The 24,286-nt window shown below is 29.5% G+C and overlaps 2 protein-coding genes across 10 annotated transcripts; one reads left to right on the top strand and one right to left on the bottom strand.

Moving 5' to 3' along the window:
• Positions 1 to 391: 391 nt before the first annotated feature.
• Positions 392 to 23,425, bottom strand: LOC133037283 (uncharacterized). 8 transcript variants are annotated; one of them, XM_061114250.1, is made up of 4 exons: positions 23,044 to 23,418; positions 19,566 to 19,681; positions 18,406 to 18,601; positions 392 to 5,820 (listed from the first exon to the last, which is right to left on the bottom strand). In XM_061114250.1, the coding sequence occupies exon 4, from the start codon at positions 3,523 to 3,525 to the stop codon at positions 2,350 to 2,352; it is 1,176 nt and encodes a 391-aa protein (XP_060970233.1). In that variant the 5' UTR covers positions 3,526 to 5,820; positions 18,406 to 18,601; positions 19,566 to 19,681; positions 23,044 to 23,418; the 3' UTR covers positions 392 to 2,349. The 8 variants fall into 8 exon arrangements, 6 of the variants coding, with proteins under 6 accessions (XP_060970233.1, XP_060970231.1, XP_060970232.1 ...); XM_061114248.1 differs by having other exon boundaries at positions 18,406 to 18,742; positions 23,044 to 23,417; XM_061114249.1 differs by having other exon boundaries at positions 18,406 to 18,693; positions 23,044 to 23,417.
• On the top strand, positions 5,990 to 8,942 carry LOC115712027 (serine/threonine-protein kinase Aurora-3-like). 2 transcript variants are annotated; one of them, XM_061114254.1, is made up of 4 exons: positions 5,990 to 6,458; positions 8,212 to 8,368; positions 8,456 to 8,698; positions 8,835 to 8,942. In XM_061114254.1, the coding sequence occupies exons 1-4, from the start codon at positions 6,409 to 6,411 to the stop codon at positions 8,925 to 8,927; spliced, it is 543 nt and encodes a 180-aa protein (XP_060970237.1). In that variant the 5' UTR covers positions 5,990 to 6,408; the 3' UTR covers positions 8,928 to 8,942. The 2 variants fall into 2 exon arrangements, with proteins under 2 accessions (XP_060970237.1, XP_060970236.1); XM_061114253.1 differs by having other exon boundaries at positions 6,005 to 6,458; positions 8,793 to 8,942.
• Positions 23,426 to 24,286: the final 861 nt, after the last annotated feature.

The following is a 24,286-nucleotide window of genomic DNA, read 5'->3' as shown; positions in this document are numbered from 1 at the left end:
ACACATTTAAAGTTTAAGCAAGATGAGATGATAGGGAGGAGAATCCTGTTGTTGTTTACCCAAATCGTTAATGCCTAATTACTATCCTATTCTTGAAGTGAATGACAAATTATAAAGTAACCTAGCTCTTTTCAGATCTTCTAGGTTCTAAATCACATATTATCTAATTAATTCCTTAATTAAACTAATATGAAATCAGCATTAGGTAATAATCTACTCGTCACATAAGTCATGTGAATACTCTCGTTTCACATAGAACATCGATTATCCAAATTTTAGCATTCTCAATTCTCACTTTTCAGATTTCGAATAGAGATCATAAAGCATGCACAAGGTGATCAATCTTAAACATGAAATTAAATGCAAATTAAGATAATTTCACAAACAAGAATGAAGGAATGGCAATTAAACATTAACTAGGCAAAACATTAAACAACAATCATCATCCTCCCTAAATGGGGAATTTAGTTCAGAAATAGATCCATAACCATTCCTATAACAATATTCAACATAAAGAAATTAAAGAGGAATAAAGAAAGAAACTGTTGGTGGATGAATTCTGGATCGTCACTTGAATCACTATGCTCTTCCTGTCGCTCTCTGCTGTGTTTTAGGGTTCCAAATTGCTTCCCCTGACTTCCAATCGCAGTTTTCTATTTATAACTAATTTTTAGAGTTCGATGGACAAAAATACCCCTGGGCCGTACGGGATCTCGCCGCGGCTAGAAATGGGCTCGCCGCGGCCAGATAAATGCTGAAAACACCTAGTTCTGCAACTAGTATTTAGCCGCGACCATACATCCCCTCGTCGCGGTGACTGTAACTCCCAAAATCTCTCATTTATTTCGTGTTCTAGCCGCGGCCAAGCTGTGTCTAGCCGCGGCGAGATATGCATAATTCTTCAAACATCGTGTTTTCCTTGGCTCAGCTCGTCTTTTACTGAATTTTTGCATCCGAGACCTCTATTATTCCAAAGAACCTGAAAACATAGAAAACAAGCGTAATTCCGTCCCAACACAGTGAAAAACGCACATAAAATAGATCCAAAATATAGGCTAAAAATAGCCTAACAAACTCCCCCAAACTGAATCTTTACTCGCCCCCGAGTAAAACTAAGACTCAAACTAAAAACAAACACACAATAGATAACTAAACTTTCCGACGATTGAACCGCTACCACCACCTGCACAACTTCAAGCCATCAATAACCAGAGTTTCAACTTGCCAACTCTAAGAACTAATTTGGATGTACAATTTAGAAGTAAGCAATTCATACAAACACAAAACATCGCAATTGCCGTCCATATCACAACCGTTCTAAACTTCCCGACATTCCACTAACACATGATCAATAAGTTTGAATGACATGCCTCTCTCCACTAATGTTGACAGATTTCTCTTTGGAATCAATAGGTCTTTTTCGGTTATCACAACGTGACTTAGGTACATGGGTAGGTGACAAGTCATTTAAGCTACATTATACCATAAGCACTATTAACCAAGCAAGCACCCACATTTATTTTCTTTCTTTTCTTCTTTCATATATCCCAAAGACAATAGTAAGAGATTGCATATTTTTCCAATGTGCGTACCTCATATTTTTTTCATATTTATTTTTTTTTTCAAGGAGACATTATCACATATTTTTTTTTTCTTCCTCTATTTTTTCACTAGAGGCACAACACACAATACTTTCTTTTTTTTCAATCCCTTACTAATACACTTTATTTCCCCACTTACAACAATTTATCCCCCTAAACTTGCTTAAAGGCTCATGGCATAATAAGGTATGTTTAGAGTGAAAAGAGTTAAGGATAATGAGTTTAGCTTAGTTAAGTGGTGAGAAATTTTTTTAGAATAGGTTAAGGCTCAACTTTGGGTATATTATGGTAAAATGTTCGGGTAGGCTCAAAAGGCTCAATCGCTCCAAAGAAAACTTGCCTAAATCATTTTCCAAACAAAAATCATCAAGGATTTCGCTTCAAGAAAGTATATCAAACAAATTCTATTCCATGTACAGTCAATCATTCCACAAACCAAATAGAACAGACGTGATATGCATCAAAAACTAATGTTTTATATCTACATGAACAACCTCATAACACACATCCACCTTGATTCAAACAGTTGCAAATCAAGCACACAGTTATGTTTTAATCCATTGCACAAGTGAATAACAGTGGTTCAATCAATCTTCCAACTTAGATATCAACACATGACCCTAAAAAAAAAACTAATTAACGAAAATAAATAAACTGAAAAAATTAAGTCTCTCCCCCCAAACTAAACATGCACATGGTCCCCAATGTGTGAAAATAAACTAGGAGGAGAGAAACTTACCTGAGCCCCTTAAAAGGGGTTTGGCGGCGGTGGCTGATCATAGGGGTTGAAGCGGGGTGGCATGGCAAAGTAATTAGGATCGTCCACACCGACATTCATCCTCGTGACAAGTGTGTTCAATTGGGCCACCTGCTGCTCATCGAAAACACTCCGTTGGGCCATGTAATTCTGCATGTGCATATTTTGCTGAATCAGATAATTCAGCTGATCATGAGTGTACTGCATGGCTGGGTCAAGAGGCCCAGCAAGACGTGGTGGTTCAATGTCTTCCTGCTCCTCTTGTTCTCTTGCAGGAGGATCTCCCTGAGCTGGCGGTTGACCATGAGGGTGAGGAGGTTTGAGTCGAATAACAGTGGATAAGTTAATACTGCGTTGTGGCGCTACCTTGGTATCATAAGAGTACTGTGGTACTCCATGTTTCTCACACAGATCGGTGATAATGCAAGCAAGCCCAAGTCCACCACCACAAGACCCCTCAACCATTATATCAAATGTCACTCGAATGATGTCCCCCACATTCAAATTATAACCTTTCATAATTCCATACACCCACTTAAGCCTGTCCATCTGAGCATCCGAAAAATGTTTGTTCGGGAGCATCCTTGCACTAACAAAGTATAGCCACGCCTTGGCTACCTGGTTGAGTTCACACCGAAACAATTGATATGGTTCTCCATCATATGTATGAAATCTAAGTCCAGGATACCCTAGAGTTTCGGCTATATCCACATAATCCAAACTTTTTGCCCGAAATTGCTGCTTCAAAGGTTGCTGTTCTACAGTGAAGGTTGGGAGCTCATAAAGAGCATGAATTTCAGCTGTGGAAGCAGGCACTTTAACCCCCCTAACTCTCACTTTGTCATCCTCTCTTTCTGGCCAGTTGGCTAAGAATTCTAAAGCTAAGGTTTGGTTGCTACGCTCGGTGACATCCACGAGCTTAGTCCACTGCCTATTTAAGATTTGATCTCTAATGGACGCAAATACAGCAGGAATGTTTGCAGTTTGGCTCAGGTTAACAATATCAATCCATCTATCTTCAATAAATGCCCTATCTTTCAATTTCAAAAACCGCTCTTGAGCATCCGTATTGGTAAACCTTACTCTATCTAGATTAGAGCGACCCCTAGGTGGGTTGGATGATGAGGTTCCCCCTTGTTCACTCACTCTTGATCTTTTAGGACCCATCTCACCTCAAATTTTCTAACTCTCAAGATTTTTTTAAAATTTTGACAGCACTTCCCCTTAAAAATCCACTTCCCGGGAATTAACCCTTTCACAAACAAACTCAATTCTACTCACAACAATAATTTTTAACAATGTATGGAGCAAAAATCTCAAAAATCCAACAAAAAGTCCAAAATTCTCTAACAATCCACAAATAATCCAATAAAACTTATATAGAGAGATTCAAAATTGTTACCTCAATGAGAATCCATCTTTATTCAACCTCCATTGAAGAAAGTCTTGAAGTTTTGTGAGGAAGAAGAAGATGAATAGTGATTTTTGAAATTTGGGTGAGGTTATAGGGATTTAGGGTTGGATTTTTAGAGGAAAAGAGTGTTTGATGAGAGAAATAATGGTTTATGATGATTTGGGATGAAAATTTATGGTTAGATTTGATGGAAAAAGGTTTTAAATGGAATTTGAAGAAGAAAAATGGTGTAGGAGAGGGGTATTCGGCGTGGAGATGGTTAGGGTTGAGAAAAGATTGAAGTTTGAAATGTGTTGGAATTTTGGGTTTTAAATCCCGTGTGACCCATCTCGCCGCGGCTAGAAATGGGCTCGCCGCGGCCAAATAGGCCCAAAAATTGGCCATTCTGCCCAGACCTTTTGGCCGCGGCCATACATTCCCTCGCCGCGGCCAAAATACTTCGAAAAAAAGGCCCCCTGTAAGACCCTTTTGGCCGCGGCGGCCTACATCTGGCCGCGGCCACTTGGTCGTACCTTAATTTTTTTTTTTATATATACAATACTAAATTAACAAGAAACTAAAGATTGTTTTACCAGTTTCTTAAAGAAAACTAGCCAGAACAGAAAAAGAAAATAACACTAAAACAAAATAAAAGAGTTCAACTAAACCATAAAGAACACTTGGGTTGCCTCCCAATTAGCGTTGCCTTTATCGTCGCACAGCTGGACGTTGATTGAGTCTTCATAGTGGCGCCAAAATCATGGCGAACTTGGTTTGATCAATTTGACCTCCCAAGTAGAGCTTTAACCGCTGCCCCGTTCACCTTGAAAGTATTAGGGCCTTCACCTTTCAATTCCACCGCTCCATAAGGAAACACTTTAACCACTGTAAATGGCCCTGACCACCGTGACTTCAATTTACAAGGAAACAACTTCAGCCTTGAGTTGAAAAGTAGAACTTGTTGCCCAGGTTGAAACTCCTTCCTGACTAAGTTCCGGTCATGCCACCTTTTAGTTCTTTCCTTGTAAATCTTAGCGTTCTCATATACCTTTGGCAACTACTTTTGGTTAATCAGGAAATAACACTAGTAGTTAAGGTAATTTAGAATGGTGCCAAAATGGAGCAGACACTGGACTAATGTGAACTTACACACGAAATCGTCAACAAAGAAACACGTATGAAAAAAGTTCGATGGTGGATTGTATCCAAGGATTAAGTTCTACCAATCAAAGATCCTCGACCAAAATTATGTCTGAAGGTAGGTTTTTGCCAATGAATTATGTAATTTATCCAACTGCCTAATCATTTACCTGAATGACGATATTTTATTGATCAACAGAGCAAGTACAATAAACTTTAGCTGAAAAACAAACATAATGATTACTATGTTGCTTAAATGTAGAGGACCAAATTTTTTAATGGTTATTTTGTCGGAGCAGAAAGATTTTGATATCACAGATTAGAATGAAGCTATTATTATTTCTGACATGGGGATTTACCCAAAATTTTAGTATGGATTATACATTATACTGAAGAAAACTATAGTTACACTTGATAAACACATCAAAGGTGTTAACACACTAAAAGTGAGGAAGGTTTTTTTCATTACATAAACGTATAATCGGGATATAATAAATAAAAGAGGTTATAAATTAAATATATAGAAAAGAAAGGTAAAAATAAAATGGGTTAACAAAAAAAAGAGGTTTTATGGAATATTACAGGAGAATTTGTTTTGTTTTTTTTTTCTTAGAAAAAATGTAAAATAAATTAAAATTCTCATCCATTGAAAGAAAATACTCTCGAGTTGCGGTTCATTTTTAGAACTAAAATTCAAATACAATTCTATATCCAATTTTTGCCTCCAAAACTGAAAACGCCAAAACTTTTATGTCTTCTACTCTTTGTATCATCTTTCTCGCCAGAAGCACACACATCAGTTCCCAGTGATCTTCAAGAATCGGCAATCTTTGGCAGTTGATCTTTCCCATGTAACTTTCTATCTTAAAAGATGGTGTTATTACTCTGGGTCTTGCACATCCAAACTAGGTTTCGTCCGTTGCTAAATCCTGTTGCAGTTGAGCTTATATGGATAAATAAATAATCAACTCGTGTTTCACATTTACACTCAATATTCCATTTAGTAATTTGAATTATGATGCTCTAATTCTTTTATGCACTCTTTGACCTCAAATAAACGGAGACCAAAATCAAAATTCAAACACAAATTATGATACATCTATGAATGGTTGGTTTGCTTTTTTTGTTGGGTAGATATATAGTTCTTCACTTGACCCATAAACCGAACAAGATTTTTAGATTTAGGGCATTATTCCTTTAAAATTTTCTCCTTAAACCCTAGTCCTTTTCTTCTCCAAATATTTTTTGCTCTATTTAACTTATTCCCGGGTATTTTCATATAAGTAGTTGCAACCTGAAGTTGTAACAAAGCAATTTCACTTATATGCATAATAACAACACTTTTTTCTTTCTCTCTCTCTCTCTCTCTATATATATATATAAATATATATATATCTCGCTCTTTCTCTGTATATATATGTGTGTGGCTTTCTCTCTCCCTCTCTGTCAGATTTATTTATGTTTCCTTTATTCTCAGATTTGAGAATGAAAAATGAGAACAGTATGAAGATGACGAGATGAGTAGCTTATCACTTATCAGAGAGAGGAAGTTTTTTTACTATTACAAGTATGATTTTTTCTTGTATTTTTCTGATTTTAGGATTTTCAAAGTTTGAGATAATCTCTCCTTAGCTTTTTCTAGGATTTTAAATTTAATCTCTTATTTGGGTTTTGGGTTTAATCTCTCTGAAATAAGATTTTGGTCTTTTAGATTTTAGTTTTCCGATTGTGCATAAATCTACTTCTCTTTTTATTTTGATTTCATATGTTGTTTTGTGTAATTTTCTTTTGATGTTAGTATAAATATTCTATTCTGTTATATATATGTGTTTGTAGAAATGACTCAATCACTTTCGTGTATGTATGCGTGGATCTATATAGTTTCTGATTTGCTTGCTTGTGGTTGTGGTTGATTCACATAATGTATTTGCTAGAGATTAGTGGTGAGAATAATTTATGTTACCCAAGTCTATTTTAAGTCCCTCTGAAGAATATAGTGTTAAGGTTAGAGCCAATATATGTGGAAGAATGAAGAATGGATTTGCCACTGCAAATCAATCATTGATGAACTCTTATGCTTCATCTCATCACCCGCTGTAAATTATTAGGCTGCAATTTTAGTGATATTATTGTGATTGCTTTGTCTTTTGACAATTTATATTTATATATGACTGATATGTTTCCTATGATCAACTTGCAAAACTTTGCAAAAGTTGGAACTGGCTATTATTTTTAGAGACAAGAAGAGATTCCAATTTAAATTTTCCATTTAGTATGTATTAAAGAAAAAAAATCACAATCATAGACATATAAGTTGTCTTGGAAGGGATTTCTCAAAAGTAGAAGGAAGAGTCTTTGAAGGGGTTTTTCAAAAGTAGAAGGAATAGAGAGAAGGGGATGGGCTTTGAGAGCTCGATTTAATTATCATATAGTAGGGAATTATCTGGTTACCTTGCTTTGGTATAGTGGTATAACAGGTTTCAAAATGCATCATTATTTAAAGTAGGCCCTTTTTAGTAATTAGTATTTTGTAAGGATTAATTGTCGCCCCCATATATTAGACTCTTTTACCCAACTCAGTGAGCCTAGATCCTATAACTTGAGATTTCCTTCTCCACATTTGATCATTGTATTCCTAATCTACATAATATTGTAATGATTGGAATCTCTTTTGGTTCATTCTAATAGTCTTGTAATTGTTATTTTGTTTTAGGAATTTTATGAATAGTTTTATATTTACATGTAGATTAAATAGATGGTAAGAATAGATAGTGAAGTGCTTATTATCGACAATGGCCAAGCTTCTATTTAGACTCAAAAACATGGAGAAAAAAGACATATTTATCGATGGAGATGAAGAGATTCTTGAAGTTAAAATACTATTATACAAAATCGACTATTGTTAGGACTTTTTTAATATTTTATTCAAAATTGGAAATAGTTTATATGTTTATTTTATTTTATTATGTATGGTTTTGTCAGTTTTGTGTTATCTTATAGATAGATAATGAATTCTGATATTTCAAATTACTTTATTATTATAAGATGTTAATGTGTTTTTTTTATTTGATCCTTTGTATTTAGAAAAAGCTAAAAAAAAAAATTCAAAATTCATATTTTTTGTTTTTAAAATTAAAAAACAAAAATGGTTATAGAACTCATTTTTGTTTTTCAAAATCAAATTTTTTTTTAAAAAAATTTACTTTTAATTTTGTGATTAAAAAATTAAAAAATAAAAGTGTTAACAAAAACTATTGTCAGTTAATTTTGATTAGATTATTGATTCCTCATTTACCAATTCGAAAGTTCCCTCCTTTCAGAGTAAACATGGAAACCGAATCCGAGAAGATGAGATCAGAAACGGAGAAACAATGGAGCCGATATTCAAAACGAAATTGGTCATTGCAAGACTTTGAGATCGGAAAACCACTTGGCAAGGGAAAGTTCGGCCGAGTTTATCTCGCCCGAGAAATTAAGGTGCTCAAATATAAACCCCCCCTTTTTCAAAACTCATGTATGTATATTTTTTAATATTATAAATTATTTTGAAAAATGGTGGAGCAGAGCAAATACATAGTAGCATTGAAGATTATATTCAAGGAGCAAATGGAGAAGCATTCGATGCACAATCAACTCAAGCGTGAAATGGAAATTCAGACCAGTCTTAGGCATCCCAACGTTCTTCGACTCTATGGCTGGTTTCACGATTCTCAACGCATCTTCTTAATTCTCGAGTATGCTCATCGGGGCGAGCTCTATGGGGAGCTTAGAAAAAATGGCCATTTCTCTGAAAACCAAGCCGCTACGGTACTAAATCATGGCATGCTATTTTTATGTTTTATGCTTCTTTTTCAAGCTTAATATTTATATTTTGTTGACATTATTTATTTATTGTTTGTAGTATATTTTAAGCCTTACACAAGCGCTGGCGTATTGTCACCAGAAGCATGTAATTCATAGAGATATAAAGCCAGAGAATTTGTTGCTTGACCATCAGGTACTGCCTACTCACAGTTTCAGTCATTTGGATTTATAATTTGGTAGTGTGCTTTTACCTAATTACTTCAATTTAATGATCACATAATCTAACTTTGCAATGTCGGTTGAAAATCGCAGACTTCGGATGGTCTGTTCAGTCAAGTAGCAAGAGGCATACCATGTGTGGAACGTTGGATTACTTAGCACCAGAAATGGTTGAGAATAAAGCTCATGATTACGCTGTTGATAACTGGACTTTGGGTATTCTTTGTTACGAGTTTCTATATGGGGCACCTCCATTTGAGGCTGCAACTCAAAGAGATACATTCAGAAGGTAACACAAATAACTTGTTTACTTGTAAGTTCATTACCTGGATAGTTAGTAAATAGTCATAAACTAGTCTAATGTGGATTAATATAAAGTTGGGTAATTGATGTTTTTTTTTCATGCTTTATGAAACTACAGAACAGTGCAAGTTGATTTGTGCTTCCCTCATACACCTAATGTTTCTCAAGAAGCCAAAAATCTCATTAGCAGGGTGAGCTTGCGGACCTGACTATGTTTTTTGATGGTGTCTGCCTTTTGAAATAGAATATATCATCAATAAAACGATTTGAGGTGTAATTTTATGTGTGATTTTTTTGTTGCAGCTTCTAGTAAGAGAATCCTCAAAGAGACTCTCTCTGCGGAACATTATGGAGCACCCTTGGATTATCAGGTTTGCAAATTCCAGTGGTATTTGCAATAACTAGCATTTCCGTTCTTGATGGATGTTCCAAAAGTGGGTTAATGTTTATGTAGTATTTTAGTCAGAAGGTAATGGAACTTCTTAATTACAATCCTTTTAGACTGAATAAGTACCTTTCCTGCAACTTTAACATTCAGTCCCTTTCTGGTAGACCTAGAGACTTCAGATAGGTTTTTACACTTCTCCAAAATCACTATTCCACCCCCAGAGTAATCACCATCTTATCAGAAAGATTTTCTAGCACAAAGGCAAATCTCAAAATCTGATGTGGTTTAGTCTAAGAGTTTTAAATACACCCTTATTGACTAACATATAGTTCCTCTTCTTAATCTTAAGATTTACTTGATTGTCTTCCAATGTTCTTCTCCTGGATTAATCTGATACTTACTCATTACTCCCACTCAACAGCAGGTGTCTGGTCTAAAGCATACTAAAGCATATCTGAGACCTCTCACTGTTGATATAAGAAATTCTTTCATGGCTTTATCTTTTCTTGAATAGTTGAGACTTTTCCTTAGATAAATAAAATCTATGCCTATAAGTCGAGAAGCTTCTATAGATTGCCATTAGAAAGAAAATGCTTCAGCATTATACTAAAGTAAGTTGCTTGCATTAGAGTAAGTAATTACTAGGTATACCATAAGCCATAGGTTTAGATAAACTCAAACCTATAATACTAGGAACAGGAAGTCTTGTTAAGTCCATTGAATAGACTTATACACGAAATTTCCTTTTATGTCCTTGTAATAGAAAGTTTAGGTTACTCCATGTGAATGGATTAAACCATAGTTCTATTGGCTTTTCTTCTTAGTTTCTTATCTTGACAATCCATTACTTGTTTAAACTCACAATGAATTTTAATCACTAGTGTCTTCCAAGTCATAAGAAGGTGAGTTCCTAGAAACTCTCCCACTACGACAAGATACCGTGAATTATGTCTAAGAAAACTAAATGGTATTGACCTCTTCAGTTGTGACAAGACAACAGAGGCAGTGGGATCATCATATGTCAAATAAGATGATAGAACACTTTTGGAATCAAGAAAAAATATCTCCTTTATTTGCTACTTTATTTTCAGACTTAATCATTATCTTGGAAAAGTAGTATTTGTTTAAACAAACACATTCTTATCTATTGACTATGTGATGGTCCACCCCTAATCACTTAGAATAGCTAACAAACATGCTAACCATGGTTAACGGTTCTAGCTTTTCTTAAGATTTTGATTAGGTCATCCATGAATCTAGTAATGATTTACATTAAGTATACAATCATTACATCATTCTGAAATTGTATTACCATAGAAGGTCTTAGGCAACGACTAGTAACTAATCATCAATATGCAAATAAAAATTTTTGGGGAGGTAAGTTTGGATATAATTCAAAAATCAATTTAATGATCTTTGAACTGCATATCTATTAACTATTTCTCCACCCCTATCAATTCGGAAGATCTTTAACCACTTACCTTAATGGTTTTAACCATTGCTAGAAATTTATGAAATTTTTCAAACATTTCAAATTTCTTTGCATAAGGTATAATCTAGAGTGACCGTTTTAAGAATACAACGAAAAACTCATATCCACCCCTGAATGTACATCCATCTACGAATGAGATGAACAACTTTCAGTGGATATAGGCATATAAACTCTTTGCAGAGATTGATCTTGTCAAAACCACTATGAACAAGATACAAAAGCCATAGATCAAGAAAATGTGGTTGTGTCGTTTGATGACTTAGGTTTAGTTACTTCAATGAGTTCATAGAATAATGCAAGTGGATCCTGGTCACAGAATATTAAACTCATATTCCATATTTTAATATACAGTTTTGAATCTATTAATAGAAGATGGATATTAAATACTTGTGAAAGTGTAACTGTATTGTATTATGGAAATAGAAATATAAGAAAATTTCTGTTTGGAATCTAAAATTAAAGTCAAAGACTTAAATTTATACCAAATATAATGAGTAATTCTATCTTGGACCACCACTACTAATATAAACTCTAAGTCAGATTTTCCTATACAAGTAGGAGATTTCTAAGATTGAGGATTTATATCATTTTGGGATAGAATTTCGGGAATATAATCAAAAGTGTCGTTTAATTTCTTAAAAGAAAATAGAATGACATTAAATGATTTATAGACCATTCATCCAATGATATGTTATTGAGCTAATTCGCAATGAATAAGCTAAGAGGAATTAAAATAATTTCGTTTATAAATAAGAATCCAATGATGCTTCGATTAGCGAGAGTCAACGTAATCTTATTTATATAATTTTCTTGTTTCATATTGTAAAAATACTAGTCTAAGGTGTCATCAATTGATGAACAGCTAGATGTTGCATATACAATATTTATCTTTCGAGATCTAACATTATTATGTATGTTTAATGGTGAAAATCCACTAGGGATTTATCTCATTAGATAAACAAACCAAGTTAGACCAACAATGAAGATTCGAAATTAAACTACAACTTAATAACAGAAAATAACATGGGTCAATATAAATTCATACACAATTCAAAAATTATTAAACATATAGCAAGTAGGAATGACAAGTGAAAATACTAAAACATACAATCCTAAATAATTTCCAAGGTTTTCAACAAACTGATATCAGTGTTCCGTTTAGGCGAGAGTCAAAGCTACCATCCATTGAATAGAGTTGTCAGCTCATCTAAAATGTTAAACATTCTAGCAACCTTTTATTCGATCAAGATTGGAATTCAGTGTTGTCCCGTTTAGGCGAGAGTCAAGGCAATTCTATCTTATGAGCTTCCACCATTGTTTCATAATTTGCAAGTCAAATATGGTCGCCAATATTAGGGTGATCCATACCATATAAAACACTTACAAACTACTTATCTTTTGAGATTAAACGGTGCGAAATTGCTAATGAACGTTCCTCCATTAGGGAGGATTACTCACTAAAACAAACGCGATGTAAAACCAACAATGGAGATCAAATATCTTAATAATAAAGCTCATTATTTAAAATGTATTTTCATTATTATTTATAATAAAATATATTCATTAAATATCGAATTTTGAATTAAAATTCTAAATTAAAATTTAATCTAATATTTATAAAATTATACTTAGATGGTGATTAAAATAAGTTGAATTATTTCCATCTTAGTAGTAATTTTGATATATAAATATTAAGAAAATTATTTAAGTTGTTTTAATTTAAATTAATTTGCAACTCAAAATAAATTTTCATGAGAATATATTTGTTGTATTTTGAAAAAGAAAGTATAAAAACTTTATATTTTCGAAATACTTAAATAATAATTACTTAGAAAAATACTTCAAGCAAAAATATCACCTATCTAGATTTTCCTTTGACTAATTAATTCAATTTCTTATAATATACTTTAATTCATTTATTTTAGATTAATCAATAAATGAAAAAATCATTGATTTAAGTTGGTCCAAGAATTAATTAAAATAAATAATTAATTTACAACTTAATCTATTTTTCAAGATAAATTCAAAATCATCTTGCATTATGAAATGCAATTTCAAAAATTGATTAATAATATAAAGAAAAAAAATATATTTTGAAAATTATTTAAATTTAGTTGAAAAATAAATTTCAACTAAAAATAATTTTCCTTTTAATTAAATGTCATGAAAAAGAAATATTTAAGTATCATGATGAAAATCAACTTAGATATTTAATTTTTCAATTTAATTAAATGTATTAAATTTAAGAAATAAATAATTAAGTGTAGAGAAGGCTTAATTATTAATCTCTAGTTTAATACTAGGAAAAAATATACTTAAAATAAATTGTACCAAAATTAATTATTTAAATAATTAATTTCACAATGTATAATATTTTCCTATTTAATATTAGAAATAATAAGTAGTCTAGAAATAACTATCTAGAAAATATCTTATTTGACTAAGTATCTTTTCCACAAAATTTGAAAAAAAATATCTAATTTAAGTTGTATTAGAAAAAATCTAGAACTTAAATATTTTCAAATTCAAATTTAATTAAATATCAAAAATTAAGTTATAACCACTTAATTTGAAAATATTCCATTTTAAGTTAATATTCGAAAAGATATGAACTTAAAAAATATCTAAAGAATCTTAATAACCAATTCCTAAAATTCCTCAATTTAATTTTAAAATTTTAAATCCAAAATATATTCAGATTTAAGTTAATTAGTTAGAGATAACTAAATATCAACTTAAATAGGAATATTTAATGAAAAATTTAAATTAAGCTTCAGAAAGAATCTAGATGGTTACAATTCTTTATTTAATTAAATACAAGAAAATACATATAGTTTAGCTTAGAATAAAATTCTTTAAATTATGGTTTTCTTAAATTAATTTCAAAATAAATAAAATTAATTATGTTGCTAATCAATTTTATTAGGTTAAACTAATTTAATTAACCTATTACAATTATTCAAATCAGGCAAATGGGCCTTCACAATTGGGGTGGTTCATGTGAGGGGGTGCTGGGTTTCGTATGTCGTACTCACTTCTATGGCTCCCAACTCTCACACAATGCCCAAAAGAGAGGAATTTAACCTTAAAATGAACAACTTTTATTAATGGAATAGGCCCAAAACTAAATGGGCCTAAATAAAATCTATCAAGAACTATGATATTTTATTTAGCAACAACAACCTATATGCATCTATAATAAAATTAAACACATAGGCTCACACATGCACACAATTTGGATGGATCCTATCATGTTGCTAGGTCATACACAGATGAAAGAAGATTGTAAATATACATGTTACAAATTATTTACTTGACCAAGGGAGCCATGAGTTAAAATCAGATCATTGGATCTGTCAACAAGTTAACCATGACTATTTGCAATCAAGCAATAATAGGTTTTAAAAACTTACAAACAAGCTAAAAACACATACTCCTGCAACAAGGTTAGATGGATAGTTGGATGTAGGATTTATTTAATTTTAAATAAATAATTTCGAAAAAAAATTAATTAAATAAATAAAAAAAATTATTTTTGAAAAAAAATAATAAAATAAAATAAAATTTAAATATTTTCGAAATTAATAAAATAATATTTAAAATTAAACCTACAATTTTGAAAAATTAGGTTTCAACCAACCTAAATATCATTTTAAAATTTGCTAACTATTTTTGAAATTTAATGTTATTTTATAAATAAAAATTAAATAAAAAATTAAAAAGATAAATAAATATCTTTTTCAAATTTTATAATTTAATTTAAATAAATAAAATAACAAAATTTAAAAGTTAGCAAAATATCTTACATCTATTTAAAATTACATGATTATAGTTATCTTATTTTAAAATTAAATAAGGTCAAATTATTTTTTTAAAAAAATTAATTTAAAAAATTTAATATCTGACCATAAATTTTAAAAATAAGATAAGATATAATCAAATTTAAAAAATAAGATAGATAATTAAGCAAAAAGATAGATATTTACTATTTTCAAATTCAAATTACACTAATATCATGAATTAAATTAAAAAAAAATATTAATTAATTTAATGAGTAATTTGCGGCATAAATACCTAAGTTTTATGTCGAGTAGCAGATAAATACCTAAGTCGTATTTTTGGCGGTAAAAATACCTTCCGTCACTAGTGTGGAAGGTCCGTAGGTACCTGGCCGTTATGTGCCAGGGTAGTGTCCACGTGTCACTCATTCATTGGTCCATGTCATTAAATTTGTTATTTATGATTTAAATAATTATTTTAATGTTTAAAAATGATTTTAAAATTATAAAAAATAAACAAAAATTAAATATAATCACTTAAGTTTTATTTTTTATTTAAAATCAATTTAAACCTTTTACAATGATTTTAAAATTAAAAAAAATTATTAATAGTGAATTAAATATGTAAAAATAAAATTAAACATAATTATTATTAATAATGATTTTAACTTATCATACACTACCTACAACCATAATTTTGAACCCCCAACTTTAATATTTCATCATCAATCACCTTTCATATACTCAAACCCAGAAAAAAAAAATACAAAACACCCAGATGCAAAAATACAAGAACAACTTCTATAACATCAAAATCAAAATAACAACAACAACACCATATACTCAAAACCTTGAAAAAAAAAATACAACTTTTATAACATCTCTAACATCAAAATCAAAATGACAAGAACAACACCTATACTCGAAACCCAAAAAAAAAAAGAATTAATTGCACAATACAACGACAATAATAAAATATTTGTAAAATTATCTTCATCACTTTAATTAATTGAAATACCGCTATCATTTGAATTAGCTTTCAAGCACGTATACCGAAATGAAAATATATTCCTCTTTTCTAGTTGATAGTCTAGTACGCGATGCACTTCAAAAAATTTCTCTTATTTATTTATTCAATTTATTTTTCTCTCTCTTTTATTATTATTATTATTATTAATTAAAAAACTAAAATAATGCGCTATTTACATATTGTCTCACTTTAATAATTTTAAAATAAATTAATTCAGTGCTTGTACGTTTTCTTTTTTTTTTTTTTTTGCTAATTACTTTTTTATTTATTATTTTTATATGACTCATGGCATATATAGTAAAAATATATTTTTTTTAATAATAATAATAAACTTGTCAAACATTCTCTTTTTTTTTTAAATATTTTAGTCTTTTTTTTTTTATATTTTGTTAATAAATAAATAATATTTAAATTTAAATAAAATTTAATGTATGAAACAACTGAACAAGTTACTATTTTTTTTATTTTTTATATTTAAAATTACAAATAAAAAATAAACTTATTTTTATAAAACTATTTTAATAAGTATATAAATAATTTGTAATAAAACTAAATAGTATCTGAAACATTATATGAGTTACATTTAAAAAAAAAAAGTAACTTCAGGGTATCTTAAATAATATAATAACATAATAAAATACTTTTAATATTATTCTTCATTTTATGTTTCTCACATATTAAAATGGTTATTTTATTTTATATATGTGTAAAATTTTGAAATAAATTTTTTAATGGAAAAGTAACCAATTAATATCTTATTCACATCAAAAGCAACTAAATGGTTGCTTTTTTCAAAACTCCTGAAGAGCGAAAAATTTCTGGAAACGAGATTTTTCCAGTATTTTATATTTTCGGTAATTGTTTTGAATTTCGGTATATATGCTGACGTGGCACATCGGTATTTATGCAAATAATTTTCTTAAAGATATTTTTATAAATAAAATCAATTTTAGGTATAATATTAAAAAAACCCCAAAAAAAATATCAAAAACCCAGAAAAAAATTGAAATACCATCAACAAAAATTAACTCACATGTACGATGAAGGAAAGAGTTTTTTCTAAACCGGTCTTCACTATGCCGAGAATGACGACGTTGCCCAGATCTCTGCGACCAGGCGTCCCATGAAATTCTCTCCTAGATCTCCGTCGAGATGCTCCGTCTGGCATCAAGCAAAGAGAAACAGAGAGAGGGACACTGCGAGGAGGGAGACAGAGTGAAGCAGATCTAGATCTAGAGGTTTTCAAGGGTTGCGAACCTCCATTTGGCTCTGAGAAGATAAAAGTCGAGAAAGAGATGCAGAGAGAGTGAAGAACGCGAGGGAAAACCAACATTGGGGGGTTCTCAGATGCTCGCAATAGTGATTTTGAGTGAGTGGGTTTCTTTGTGTTTGTGTCTTTTGGCCCTTTTTTGTTTTGCTGCAACTGAATAATGAGGAAAATGTATATGGATATTTTCAGCAGCAAAAAGAAGTGCAGGTTGAAGAAGAGGATGACGAAGAGGCATTCTTATTTTCTTTTTAGCATTTATTTGTTAGTTTTAGTTTTTAGGTTTTAATTAATAATTTATTTTATTTTAATTTAATGAAAATATTAATATTAAATATTTATTATTTTATTTTGAATTTAAACTTATTTTTTGTTTTATTTTTAATATTTTAAATTGATTTATAAATAAAAATAAAATTATATGATCTGGACTAATCACATAGTGACACGTGGACACTAACTTGGCACATAACGGCCAGGTACCTACGGAAGTTCCATACTAGTGACGGAAGGTATTTTTACCGCCAAAAATACGACTTAGGTATTAATCTGCTACTCGGCATAAAACTTAGGTATTTATGCCGCAAATTACTCTAATTTAATTATGATAATTAGAATTGAATTAGGAATAGTAAATGTATAAATACAGAACTACACAAAAAATCGGAAGTTAAATCCATGAAATAGCATGAAAAATCGAAGAAAAACGAAAAAAATGCGAGCTGTACGGACAGTATGCTGAGCATACATGTCCGCGCGCGCATGGGGTGTGCTTGGGCGTGGAACCTCGGCCCAGGAAAGGAATTGCACGATTTCCGCGCGCGTGTCCCTGTTGCACGATCCTGATTTTTTCCGAAACTTCAAAAAATCATAACTAATTCAAATTAAATCGAAATTGAATTCTGTAAAAAGGTAACTTGCTTAATTTTTTCCATACTATCCAATAAAAATAATTCCATAAACAGATATTCAATTATTTTTCACGAAAATTCACAAACATCAATCAATCATCATATAACACTCAATACAACATGATACCATCCAAAACATCAAACAAATCGTTTTAAGTCTAAATTTCTTGCAAGCAAATCAATTACTATGGCTCTGAGGCCAGTTGTTGGAAATTATTTTACCAGGATCTTAGATCTACTCACAAGTATGTTGATTAACACCCTAAATATGAACTTTCTAAAACGATGAAATAAACATATATAAAGTATGAGAAACCTTACATTGGGTGCAGCGAAATAATATGACTCCTTCCGTTCAGATATCTAGCCCTTGATTCCTTTCTGTAGCAGAGCATTATCAATATCTGAACCTAGATCTATTTCTCTCCTTCTTTAGTGCTGAAACTCCTTCTTGTTGAATATCTTTCTTCACGATCTTCCTCACTATGATTGAGGTATCACTTGCTGTGTGTGGACACTACTCTAACACTAAGTAATTTCAAAATTGAAGAGGGAAGAAAGAGAAGAAGGTGGCGGCTAGGTATAGAGAGAGAAGGCTCAGGTTTTTCTCTGAAGGAAATCAGAAGTAAAAGTGTAAATTTCCTGAAGCCTTCACTATCTATTTATAGCATTCCACTAGGATTAGGTTTGAATTATTTGGCATTAAAATAATGAAAATATCAGATAATAACCCTAAAAATGTAAAAAAAACTCCTACCAACTGTTAAAAAGTAATATTTTTTATTTAATTAGGAGTATGGTGTAAAAAAATTCATAATTATATCCATTGGGCACCTACGAGGAACCCATTAAAATTTAGAAAACTCTAATATTTATAATACAATAAAAAATTTATAGTTAATATGTGGTAGTGTTAAATGTATATATATAATATGGATATAAGGGTGATTGCTCAATGATAATATTTTTATTATTATATTTTTTTTACCTGTATTAGTAAGTTATCAATAGGTAATTTTTTTAAGAATTAAATTAATCATAATTAATAATTTTTTTAAAATAATTAATTGTGCTATTTACAAAAATATAGAAAAATAAATACAAGTTTTGATATATATATATATGGCATAAAAATTTAATTGTACAAAATATTACATTTTTTTTTAAAAGAAATAAATAAATATGGATAAAAATTATTATATGTAAGAAGAAATGCCATATAAAAACTTTAAAATTGTGTTTTTTTTTCTTTTTGAAAAATAAAATGCTAGAATAAAAAATTAATGTCAACTGAATTTTATTTTATTTTTTATTTTTTTTTACAAAAACTAAAATAATATTTAAATAATTTTATTAAGACAATAAATTAATAAACCAATTAATTCTATATAATCGAAAACTAGTTTTTTAATAAAAAATAATTACAAAAACTAAAACTCATATAAATTTTACATCTTTCTTAAAAGCTCTAAGACACCAACCTAGTTGCCAGAGAGCTACTGTCGTGTCGAAAAAGTCGTCAGAATTTACTGACAGTGACAGAAAGTCACTAGAGTTGCTGATGGTGCCAAAAAAGTCGTCGAAATTTACATTGTCACTAGAAAAAATCAGCAAACAAAATTATCAGAGTTATCGCCGTCACTAGAGTTTGATGCCAGAATCGTCACTGGAGTTAGACATTGAAATTTGTCTCTCATAAACCAATTACATTTATTAGCTAATTAAAAATCTGAACAATGAAACCACTTTCTTGTATAAACCAAAAAAAAAAAAAACCTTAAACCTCAATTACATTTAAAAAAAATTAACATTTAAACACGAAAATTAGTTATTTAGTATAATTAACTAAGAAAGTGAACATTAATAAGACACCTACAAAAAATCAGTTTTCTATTAAAAACAAACCAATTTTAAAATTTATAAATAAACAACTAAAAAATTAAACAAACATAACATACCTAAAAAAATAATTTCATACAAATAAACATATAAAACTATGAGAAGATAATTTTTTTTTAAAAAAAAGAACATACATAAAAAAAAATGTACCAACGACTTCCATTGCATTTTTATTGGAGGAATTAAATTTAACAAAACTAAAAAAAAATAAATTGAAACCAATTCCATCTTACAACAACAATGAACATTATGAAACGAAATAAAAACTAGTTTCGTCACACAACAACATTGAAGATTATGAAACAAAACATAAATGATATACAATAAAAATAACTTAAACCAGTTTCATCAGTTATGAAAACTTACTTAAAAAAACAGTTATAAAAATCAATAAAATAATAAGACATGCCACAAAATAATTTTTAAGAAATCTATATAAATTAAATCATAGAAACCAACTATATAAAACAACCAATTAAAAATTTAACACATAAAAACCAGTTTTTGAACCTAAAAACAAAATAATACGAAGAAAATTAAAATAAAAAATATACAATAATATCATAAAATAGAGCAACCCCATTATAGAACCCTCAAAACTTATGAAACCAGTTTCGAACATGTGAACCCTCTGAAACTAGTTTCGACCCTATAAAAAATCATAACAAAATTGAAATGGTAAACATAAAATTAACTAAAACTAGTTTTACCAAACAACCAAATGAAAAAAAGAAAAAATACACACAAAAATGCAAAAAAAATGCAAAAAAAATAACACTAATTATAAATATAATCAAAACAATACACCATGCATAACAAAATACCAATCACAAAATATAATTAAAACCAGTTTTAAACCTAGAAACAAAATCATAAAAAAAGAAAGTTAAAATAAAAAACATACATTAAGGGCTCGTTTGGAACGCCGTATTAGGTCGTATTGTATTGTATTGTATTATATTGAATTGTATTTTATGCAATATTTTTATGTAAAACTATATGTGGTATTAACTTTTATGGACACCTAAATATATAATATTTTAGTATAACTTAAAGTTTGACATAGTATTATATAAAAATATAATGTATAATCCAATTCAATATAATACAATACAATACAATACGACCTAATACGGCATTCCAAACGAACCCTAACATCATAAAATAGAGCACCTCAAAACATATAAAACTAGTTTCGAACCTGTGAACTTGCTGAAACCAATTTCGAACCTGTGATACTAGTTTCGAACTTGTTAACCTTGTAAAACCAATTTCGACCTTATGAAAAATTATAACAACAACTTGTAAAACCATAAGAAAACTTGTGAACTCATACAAAACCATAACAAAAATGAAATGAAAAAAATCTCAAATCATCAACTAATAATTATTAAAAATACTAAAAGGCTGACATCATAATGAAGTTACTTGAATATAAATTATCACTTTTTTTTTCTTCACTTCATTATATTTTTAGACAAATCAAATAGAGAACAATAACAAAACCAATTTTTACAACAAATAATTACATATAACATTATTAAAATTTATAAAAATCAACATAACAAAAATTTATGGTAAAATAGTGTACCATGGTACCACCTTAACTTTGAAAGAAGGACATAATACATTGACATATCTAACAAAAAAAAAATTGAAACTAATTTTTAACAAACACCATTAACATAACTTACCAAAAATAAAAATATTAAACCAGTTTGCATAAAAATATATTACAAGTTCACTGTGCTCCTTTATTAATAAAGAGCCAACGTTATCATTAGCTCTTCTAATCAACAGAACCAAATAAGATCTAACGACATGCTTTCCCATTATATAGAGATAGATGTAACAAAGCATGACTACAGATATAATCAAACTGTATAGTAAGATTGATCAAGTACAACATATATGTATATATTATAGAGGTGTTCATAAAATAACCAATCCAATCTAATCCGCATGATCCAATCCAATCCGTAAAGTGCGGATATATGTACTTGTGCGGATTGGATTGGATTGGAAAATTCAAAATCTGTACTTGTACCGATTGGATATTGATTGACATGTAAAAGTAACTTATCCAATCCAATCCACACATCTTTATAAAAAAAAAAAATTATATATACAAAATGATATTTTAATGTAAAGAAAATCGTAATTTAAGTCTAATGCAAATAATACAATTATATTTCAAAACTTAATAGATCAAATGTATATTCTATTATTATATATAATTTTTTATTCTACATACAATTTAAAATAAAAGTAAATATTTTTTTATACATACATTTTTTTTCTTCCTTTAAACTTATTATTTGTTATTTTATTTATTTTAATATGCTGTTGGAGACAAAAAATAATTATAATTTATTTATTTTGTTTCCAATTATCTGAAAGAAAACATATTTTTTTTCGTAAATATTAAATTATTTAATATTAAAAAGCAACCAATCCAAAATAACCAATTCAATCCGCACTTTTGCGGATTCAATTAAAATGGATTTGAGCTATTGTGTGAATTAGATTGGATCCAAAAAATAAAATTCGCACTTAGTGCGGATCGAATGCACTATGAGCAAAATAGTGTGGATTGGATTTGATGAACACCCCTATAACTATATAACCCAAGCTTAGTTTTAAAGATGAAACACTTCGTAAAAACAAAAGAAGTATAGAATATCATCCTAGCATAATCATATTTACAAGGTTTTTTTTTTCTTTCTATATATCACTTGAGCTAGTCTCGCTCAGGTTTCAGGTTACATAGAAAATTTACCAGTTATACTGGTCTATTTGTCAATTATTCAATTAAGAGAATAGTTTGAGTGTCTACTTATATTTAACTACTATGATCGCATATCAAATCTTGTTCACCAACTGATATTGCAGTTTTTTAAGCACAAAAATTAAAGCAATATCCATATATATAGATTTTCCATTTCTTTAAAAAGAAAGAAAGAAAAAAATCTGTCATTCAAACAACACAACTACGGGATGAAGTGCACAAAATCAGTATGGAGTCTACAAAATTAATTTGAAAAGAAAGATGAAGCTCACCTCAGAATATGTAAGAGTTCGGGACCAGGCAGTGGAGCTCCAATTACGGTGCAGATCTAGATCTCCAACAACCATGGAATCTATTCAATCCTTTAAGGTTTTGTTGGTGGAGATCTCAGGGTCCATTTGAGTCGTCAGTCGTCAGATGTGTGGGTCGCCGCTACCGATTGCTGGATGTGTCGCTGTGTATAGACGTGGGTAGGTGGACTATTAAGGGATGAGGCAAGTAATGGAGGAGAAGAAATAGCTTTAAATTGTTTTTTTTAATAATGTATCTAAACATTAAATATGAGTTTTAAAATTAAGTTTACACAAATATGTCATAAAAAAATACCATAAAACAATTTAAAAATCAAAAAATACCATAAAAAATGGGCAAACATAAAACGGCCATATTTTTCAAAGAAAATTATAAAATCCCATATCATGTGTAATTTATTTTAATTTAAATATTTAATAAGATCATTTTTAGTAATTAATATTTATAAATAATTTTATTTTTATATTTAAGTCTCTATTATAATATTTTTAATATTTACACCATTTAACTATAATATTTATAATAAAATTCTATTTTTTCTTACAAAATTTAGACCTCCACCCGTTCTAAAATAAATTTTGAATACTTAATTAATTTTTAAAAATTACATCTAATTATTATTTTGCAACAACCGCTTGACCTATTTTCCTCTTTTATAATTTTTTTAAAATATTATGTGAATTTTCCACTTCGATGCAATCTCCTACATCTCTACCACAAACCCATTTCTCTATTCAACCAGCTATAGTTAAAATTTTCATTGATTTTTAATAATTTGCTTGCTATTTTTCTACTGTTATGCTTATTTGTGAAAAAGAAACAACAATTTTAATTAGCTGGTAATCTACTTTGATAATTTTTTTTTACAATTTTTAGATTAATGAAGATGATTTCAACGAGGAGTGAAAATAGTTAACAATTACTGATTTTATAGTTATTACATTTTTACTTAATTTTCATTTTTTAAAAGAAAAAAAAAATAACTTGAACCAATCTTGGACTGATACACTAATTTAGCTCTTAAAGGTGTTAAAAAATAAGATTGAGCATAAAATTACTTCTTCTTTTTTTTTTCTTTTGAATAAAAGTGTTCTTTATTAACTTGAGCAATCACTCATTAGGATAGACATCAAATCCATAGGAACACTATTAATAGGGAACATACGTTCAACTAAAGAAATAGAATGCCGGGCAATAAAATGC

Source organism: Cannabis sativa, chromosome 4 (genome assembly GCF_029168945.1).
Source record: "Cannabis sativa cultivar Pink pepper isolate KNU-18-1 chromosome 4, ASM2916894v1, whole genome shotgun sequence".
Taxonomy (NCBI): domain Eukaryota; kingdom Viridiplantae; phylum Streptophyta; class Magnoliopsida; order Rosales; family Cannabaceae; genus Cannabis; species Cannabis sativa.
This window is presented reverse-complemented; position numbering and strand designations above follow the sequence as displayed.